At 35.2% G+C, this 8,624-nt stretch overlaps 1 protein-coding gene and 1 long non-coding RNA gene across 5 annotated transcripts; one reads left to right on the plus strand and one right to left on the minus strand.

The window, feature by feature from the left end:
- Positions 1 to 3,413: 3,413 nt before the first annotated feature.
- On the plus strand, positions 3,414 to 5,499 carry LOC111914520 (uncharacterized). Of its 4 annotated transcripts, none has more exons than XR_008230836.1 (6): positions 3,414 to 3,856; positions 3,976 to 4,048; positions 4,198 to 4,278; positions 4,450 to 4,529; positions 4,620 to 4,682; positions 4,777 to 5,495. It is a non-coding gene; the product is annotated as an uncharacterized LOC111914520 (long non-coding RNA). The 4 variants fall into 4 exon arrangements; XR_006189138.2 differs by having other exon boundaries at positions 3,414 to 4,048; positions 4,777 to 4,825; positions 4,921 to 5,494; XR_008230837.1 differs by having other exon boundaries at positions 3,414 to 4,048; positions 4,198 to 4,282; positions 4,777 to 5,499.
- An 858-nt stretch (positions 5,500 to 6,357) lies between these two features.
- LOC111914418 (putative cell wall protein) lies at positions 6,358 to 6,956 on the minus strand. Its single transcript, XM_023910162.3, has one exon. The coding sequence runs from the start codon at positions 6,929 to 6,931 to the stop codon at positions 6,524 to 6,526; it is 408 nt and encodes a 135-aa protein (XP_023765930.1). The 5' UTR covers positions 6,932 to 6,956; the 3' UTR covers positions 6,358 to 6,523.
- Positions 6,957 to 8,624: the final 1,668 nt, after the last annotated feature.

Consider the following 8,624-nt stretch of genomic DNA (forward strand, 5'->3'; position numbering starts at 1 on the left):
TACATTTCTGAGACCTCAGATTCATGAGTGTTCAGTTGATTGTAGAGATCATTCAATTTGGTTGAATCAAAACTTTGTTGATTCTTAATCATCATGCTCACACTTCGCCACTCCTTGCGAAGTCCCATAATGAAAGTTAAATTGAATTCCATGATAGATCTAGTGATACCATACCTATTGCAGCGAAACATTAGCTCATTCAGACGATCATAGTAACTTTCGAGAGTTTCTGCATCCTTTTGTCTGAATTCCTTCAGTTCAATCAGACATTGCTTCACAGAATTGATCTTCGTCTTTTCGCTACCTTGATACTTCTCTTTTAGAGTATTCCAGATGTCTTTTGCTGTTTTACAACTATGAATGTAATTGTAAACCACAGGAGGAAGAGCACCTCTTAGTTCCCTCATGCACCTCTTTTCATTATCCTTCAGTCGTTTTCGTTGATCTTCAACATCAAGAGATCCAGTGGATGGACCAATTTGTTGAACATTTGCAGGAGCTTGAACTGTTCCATCGATACAATTCCAAAGCTCTTCATCAATTCCATTTAAGTAATCTTCCATTCTATCAGCCCATTGATCATAGTATTCTGGAATCAACATCGGAATTTTGGTTGAAGAACCAAGAAAATGAGAGAAAGAAGTCATTGTGTTCATGTTGAAGTTCGCCATTGATGAACAAGGAAAATTTCAGAAAACTTGAGAACTTGATGAATTTCAGAAATCGATCAAACGAATTGATCAAAAATCGCTAATCGAATACTCGACTTAACAATTCAAATGCAGAATCAATTCAAATCTGAAGATCAAAAGTGATTTTCAAAACCAAAATTGCGCGGAAAATTTTGAGTAAATTTTGTAACTCAAAAAGCAAATGATTCTTATATGAAAATCAGATCTAAGCAGTTTGAATCCTGCTCTGATACCAATTGTTGAGAATTGTTATCGAGAATTAAGATGCGAAACAATAGATTTGAATGATGAATGATAAAGAACACACGAAGTAAATATTAATCCGATCTCGTTTTATTAAGACTGATTACAGAATAAGCTGAAGAGAGTTTCTGTGTTTCGATATTGTTGTTTCTACTTCAAGCCTAAGTCCCTATTTATAGGGAACTTACAAAAAGTATACTAAGTCTAATACAATGAAACTTCGCATGCTACACTTCGCATTTAAAATTGACTTAGTAAAATACATACAAAATGCGAATCATTACAAGACAAACTATTCGACTTTTACAACTAACATCTACAATGCAAGGGGCATTGGGTTAATGGACGATATTAGTTTTAGTGATTAGATAAATATTTAGAAACTTGTAATAGCTAAACTGTAATTGACATTTGAAGATTGAATAAAAGGAGTTTTATTTATAAGTAAAGTTACTATCTTGTGTCAATTATTTACTATTGTTTCACTTTTGCATGTTTTGACTTCCAGAATAATAAGATTTTTCAAACTATCCACAGTCGATCATACTTTGAAAGTAGGTTATGAGGTTAGACTGTCATGAATTGGCTTGTAGATTGTCTAAGGTGTTAGACATAGCAAAAGTATGCTACAACGTTCATGAGTGCTCTTGAAATAAGATTTGAGTATTGGATTAAACCCACGCTCATATGAATCACTTCATGGAATTTATCACGAGTGATTATGAGACGATAATATCATATAATCTTCAGACCAAGATATATGAGTTGTTGACTACGAGTTGGTTGTGCATTGATGATATGAAAACCCATCAGTAACTTGATGTTATAAAACGTATCGTTGTGCATGACATAACGAGTAGTTATTACAAAAATATAATGTCGAAGTTTATATGTTTCTTTTATCCTAAGAGGATTAAAAGCGATATCTTGGGCCCCTCTATGATTTTGTTTTGACTAATGTGTCAGGCCCGGTCAGGACTAAATTGATTTGTTCAATTATGTTTTATGTCAGACAAATCGGAAATCGGGAAACAAACTGTAGGACAATAAGTATAACTATGTTCCATGTATTTGTCCACACAATATCTTGTAAAACAGAGGATTATACGATCCCTTATCTAAAGGACGTGTTACTGACTAGGTCAGAGTTCGATAACGACTTTTGAAAGCTACGATTTCTAATCGCATTTGAAGTTACATTGGTAGTTATAGTTATTACTTATCCAAGTGAGAGACTGTTGGATTAGGTGTCTAAGCCCATAACTATAACTGGTATGTACATGACCCGATAGTAGCATGGTCCTTTTGGGTTTCCTTCACCAGAGCAATTTGATAGGATGGACTTTTAAGAGAAAGGTTATTTGTGATTTATTAATATATTATAAGTATAATATATTTATTGAGAAATCATATTATTTAACTAGTATTGATCAAGAATTAATTTAGAATTAATTTAGTGATCAAAAGAGACTGATTAAATATACGGGGACTCATTAAGTAAATCAATGATTCTTATAGTGTGGGCCAATGATCCATGGTTGATTAGGATGGGCTAAACCAATATGATAGTCCATGGAGGTTTAACCCATGGAGCCTAAGAAATATGAAGGGTCATGGTGCATTAGGGTTTGCATGGATGAAACCCTAACCTTTGTAACACTATAAAAGCAAGCCCATAGCCCTAAAATCGGTTGCCCATTCATTCTAAGAGAGTGATAACCGACTTTGAGCTAACTAGCCTACTCTATCAAGCCTCCTTTTGCATTTGGTGTTTGTGACACATTAGAGGCATCACACTTGAGGTGCTAAAGCTTTTTAAGGCCAAGAACTACAAAGTACATCAAGAGGTATTCATGTAACTTCGTTTTTATGTTGTATATCCTCTATTGTATGCTAGTTAGGATGTATGCTTTAGAAAATAGAAATTGCATTTATAATTAGAGAAAACATAAATCCAAAGCATCTAGGGTTTCATGTGCACCATAGGAGTGTTATAGTGCTTAAACCCAACAATGTCATCCATGGGTATTACCATGACACTATAAGCAACTACCATATGACCCATGACCCATATGTCATCCATGGGTGTTACCATGACACAGTAAGCAACTACCACATTGACCAATGACCCATATGTCATCCATAGGTATTACCATGACACTATAACCAACTACCATATTGAGCCATCACCTATATGTCATCCATGGATATTACCATGATACCACATTGACCCATGACCCATATAACATAGAAATTGCAAGATGAGCCAACTATATTCAATTTGGTATTTTACAAAAATACCCTAACTTACAAACCGATCCAACTCAACGCGAACGACGCGGGTAATTCCTACTAGTTTATATTAAATCTATATCAAAGTTTGTATTAAAGTTTTATAATTTAATTTAATTTTTAATAAAATGAAGAAAAAGGAGATTGTATAAATCCCAAATTGTACACATAGAAACCAAACCTTATTCCACCTCCTTTTTCGTAGAACGGGAAAAAGAAATTCATCTGCCTCTCAATTTTATTTTTTAATCTATTTTTTAGGGTTTGCTTGTGCAGATTAGAAGTAAGAACCATGTATTCGATCCACCACTTATTGCTTCAACTTCAGTTCAATCTTCAACGCCGCCCTTAAATCTAAATCCTTCAATCTCATACCCGATGTTCGTCTTGGTTTGACCTCTATCCACCGATCGCCTCCCATCGCAGCTCCACCTCCGGTAATCGTCATAGGCCAACAGCCTGCCGCCTGCCGCCTGACGACTGCCTTCTATCTCAGCCTCCGCCTACCGCTGCTTACCTCCTTATTAGACTCCTAAAGGACATCGTTCACCGCCAAACCCGCCGCAACAACAGACCTCGAATCCTCTGTCGCCGACTGCTTCATTGTCTATGCTACCGAAGCTGACTAGGTCAGCTTACCGTTCTATATGTTGTTTTCTCATGGCTCAATTGTTAGGCCTCATGTGTCGGTTAGGGTTCATTTTATTGCTAAATTGAACCCTTCTCCTTATTACTTTGGGTTGGATAGAGCTTCTGAAGATCCTTACGACAGAGTGAATAATCCCAACGGTGTTGTTTAGCTTGGATTGGCAGAAAATCGGGTATAATTTATGCATCTACCGTTCTTTCGTTTTTCTTAAAAACGATGATTAATCATCTGAAATAAATAGATGATGATTATGTGTAATGGTTAAACCTAATTTTAATCTTTGTTGATTTTGTTGAGTTATATTTGCTTGCTATTGACTAGGTATGAGAAGGGAGCTGACATTTCAGGAGAGTAGATCTTTATGATTATATTCTTGAGAATCCAACCATATATCGATTTCATGTTGGTAACCATTACCTTTTATCTTCCCTGATACAAGAGATTTATTCACCTTGCAACCTGTTTCTCTTATTTTTTTGTGCTTTTCAATCCTCGATTAAGAAATCATTACGATCTTGATAATGTCTTTAACATTAGGATTTCAACTTAATCACATACTTTCTTCTCTACTAGCTCTCCACTTCAACAAATTTGGTGGTGCTTTCATTTATGATCTTAGTAGTACACATGGAACATTTATAAACAAGAACCAGGTACTTAAACTTTCATTTCAACTTCATACATCAATACAACTAATTATTGTATGATGGCTATTCTAATCTTTATATTTGATCCCTTTTCAGTAATTAGGTGAAGAAAAAGGTGTATATGGAGCTCCATGTTGGTGATTTTCGTCGATTTGGCCAGTAAGTTCTTGCATTTTTATGTTATTCTTTTATCATTTTGCGTCATTCATTTGAATTTAACAGGTATTCTTGCTTTTGTTTTCTTTACTTACAGTTCAACTAGGTTTTACATATTTCAAGGACCAACTGACTAAATGCCTTCGGTAAGGCCCTTCAACTATCTCATTAACTTGAAGCCTATTTTAATTTCATATGATGCCATGGAAGTTCATTAACTATTTCTTGTTTGTTGTAAAAGGAAAAAGACTTACAAAGTGTTAAAGATCTTAAAATTTGACAAAAGAAGCATAACATGGAAGCTTCACTTCTATAAGCAAAAAGAGAAGCACCACTTATTTGATTTTTTGATATTTTTCTTTTTATATATTTTTACAAAATAATTAGTAATTAATTTATAAATTAATTATCCATCTGTAACTATCTAGCTTTTAGTAACATGGTTAAAGAAAATGAGGTTTTTAGGTTTTTAGGTTTTTTTTTTTTTTGAATAAAAAGCAGATGTATAGATTCTTTTATGTCTAGTTTAGTTACATTATATCTGGGAAAGTAATAGATCATAGAGTATTGATATTTACATGTAATAAATATTTTTGTTTTGTTTTATGAGATAAATCTTATTTGATTTTTTGATATTTTTCTTTTTATATATTTTTACAAAATAATTGGGAATTAATTTATAAATTAATTATCCATCTGTAACTATCTAGCTTTGCAACAAAAATATTCCTACAAAATTGTGTATGGATTGCGCTATGGAAACGTGGCAACAGAATTTGTTACGGAAGCATGTCTACGTAAATTGCTATGTAATCTTTGATATGAAATCTACTATACATTATAGACCATGGATTTTGCTATGGAGCCAAAACCACAGATTTAGCTAGGGAGTGATCACAATGGATTTAGCTAGGGAATCATCACCACAGATGTAGCTAGGGAGTCATCACCACAAATTCTGCTAGGGATTCATCACCACGGATTTTGCTAGAGATTCATTACCACAAATTTTGCTATGGATCGACTACAACGAAATTTTTGATGAAATTCTCAACGGAATCTTACTACGGAATACCATCTACAACGGATTTCATTTCGTTGTCACATTTGTGACAGAATTATTGTTTCCGTTGCAACACCTTCGCTACGGGATTTTTTTGGACGAAATTGTTCCGTTGCAAATTCCATAGCTATTCGTCATTTGCAACGGAATTTCATCTTTTTGCAACGGATTCCTTCCCTAACAAAATCGTGTTTTTCTTGTAGTGAAATATAAATTTGTATTATATTGAACTATATTATAAAACTATAAACATAACAATAGAGAAGTATTGGTCTTCACGTTGAGAAGATCGGTCTACCCCGGTGTCTAGTGTGTGTCGACATTCAAATTGTGTATACTATGGATAATCAGATCGATTGAGCTGTTCAGTTCACTTTTGGAAATTGATTGTTTTTAACATGCTAAATGAAATCAAAGTATCTATGTCCAATAAAATAAACCGGTTCAAACAATTTTTTTTTCCGGTTCTATCATACTAGGGTCTGGTTTGATCCATTTAGAAATGAGGATAAAACCGATCGTTATTAAACCGCTCTATCTTCAGTTCTTAATTTGAACCGATTTTTAAAACATGTTTGGCGGTCGTCAAGTATGTGATATAAAAAGATCAGAGTATGTAGCAAGGAAAAAACGACTTATTTTCAATTTTCCAATCATCTTACAACAAGCATCATACATAATAAAATCTTGGAATACAAAGATTTAAACAAGGCACCAAACGAGATCACTACCACGCTAGGTTTAGTCGACCCTTATTACAAACGGAAACCTACAACGCCCTTCACTTACTACTCGGACCAGGACTGATTCCTCCATTATTTCCTGGATTCGGGACCTCGACTCCAGGGTTCGGAACAAACGTGTCATCACCACCAGGCACATAGTTTCCACCACCAACGCTAGGAACCGTAGGCACGTCACCTAAGAATCCGTCATTACCACCTGTAACAGGATTGTAGGTGAATGGATTAAAACCATCCTTGCACTTTGGTTTAATTCCTCGTCCAATACCTGGGATTAGGTATCCACGATCATTGTCGAAGAAACTCTCAGGATTCTTGAGGTTCTTGTCCAGGATGACAGGTCGCGCCACTGTCATGGTGATCAGGATGTGGAAGAGTAGTAGGAGAGCAAGAAGTTGCGGAGAAGTTTTAGCCATTTCTTGTGATGGAGAGTACTGAGAAGACATCAGGTTTCTTATAGCCTGAGCGGTCTACGTCCACTCCATGCACACACAAATAAAACAATGATGACATCTGAATCAACGGTTTGAGCGGCCAATTATATTTTAGTACACAATAAAAAGTATATAACACAATGAAATTTCGAAAAGTGCCTACGTACTACGGGTACATTGAATAATATTGGCCCGGGTACCATTTACAAAATAATTAAGCATTTAGTGATCCATGAGTGATGATTATTTAAAACGTTTAAATTATTAGTACAAACACTCCTAGGTCCTTATCGTGTGTCTAAATGCAAAACGTAAAACCCACCTCCAAAGCTACCTCCATTGAGCATCAAAACATCTACCAAACCATTGGAGGCTGCATTTACGTTTTATATAACCATCGTGTACATCGGTATATTTTTGTTTAATATTTTTGGTACCATCAGAAAAGGGGTTCGTAATCCTACCTCGCAAATCTACCCATGGTGGCATGGTCTTATCCTCATTAGATTTTGTAATAAAGAAATATTTAGTAAATTGTGTTGATGATCATGGTCCCTTCAACTGATCTCATCATTAACACCATATTAGTTATGTCATTTACATTTACATAATGGGCATGTATAATATTAGACAAAATTGTAGAAATGCTTCCTGTGTGGTCTCTTAAAAATTATCAATGCGGTCTAAATTTTTTTATACTAGCTTGTTCAAAGCTTTTATTTTGTTGCGGTTTTCATCCAAAATTTTTTTTTAACTCTTTACAATGATGAATTTTTCCTTATTAATATGATTTTCTTTTTTTTTTTCTTATTTTTTTTTCTAATTTTTTGATTTAAAAAAAAACAAAGAAAATAAAAATAAAACTCACCCTACTACTCGTTTTTTTCCCTGTCTTAAAATGTTTACTTCAAATGACCACCAACACCGGTCAACACTATCGCACCACCGGTCAGCACCATTGCGACTGGTCACTACCATCTGATGAACTCAAACAAAATTTTCCAGATTTATAACTCACACTCAAAGATTATCAGATTTGTAAACTCCCACCATCTATCTCTCTTCCTGATTTATATATACACATACAAAGATGAACAAGATGAAGATCTTGGAAATCAGATGAAAATTTGAACCAACTTCAACATAAACACTCACAGCAACAACAACAACAACAACAACAACAAATCTTAGTTTTTCTTAAACATATGAAGATCAAACATGACACACAAAACTCAGATTTAACAAGGTCAACATAAATCAACACACATACACTCCAGAAATCGATCTTCTTCTAGCGTTGGAGTCGCCGGAGTTAGGACGATATCTGGAACGTCTTCGCCACTTTGCATCTTCTCCGTTAGCGTTGTTCCTACGGAGTTTGGGTTCAAGTCGTTGGCGTTGTCGTTGGAGTCTTCGTAGTCAGAATCAATGTCGACGCTAGATTCATGTTGTAGATCCGACACTAGAGAGTAGGGTGAGGTGAATGATGAGATTGGTGCTCCAAACATGATTATCGACGAAGGGCGGTCGGATATCATATCTACGTCGATATGGAACATTGTCGCCGCCGTTCATCTTCTCCGGTATCATCGTTCATCTAGAGTTTAGGTTCGAGTCTATGGCGTCATCATTAGAGTCGGGTTTCGTTGTCGTCGAAATCGATGGTGTCGTCGGAAAGATGTTGCAGATTTGGAGCTTGAGAGTG

This window comes from Lactuca sativa, chromosome 3 (genome assembly GCF_002870075.4).
Source record: "Lactuca sativa cultivar Salinas chromosome 3, Lsat_Salinas_v11, whole genome shotgun sequence".
Taxonomy (NCBI): Eukaryota; Viridiplantae; Streptophyta; class Magnoliopsida; order Asterales; family Asteraceae; genus Lactuca; species Lactuca sativa.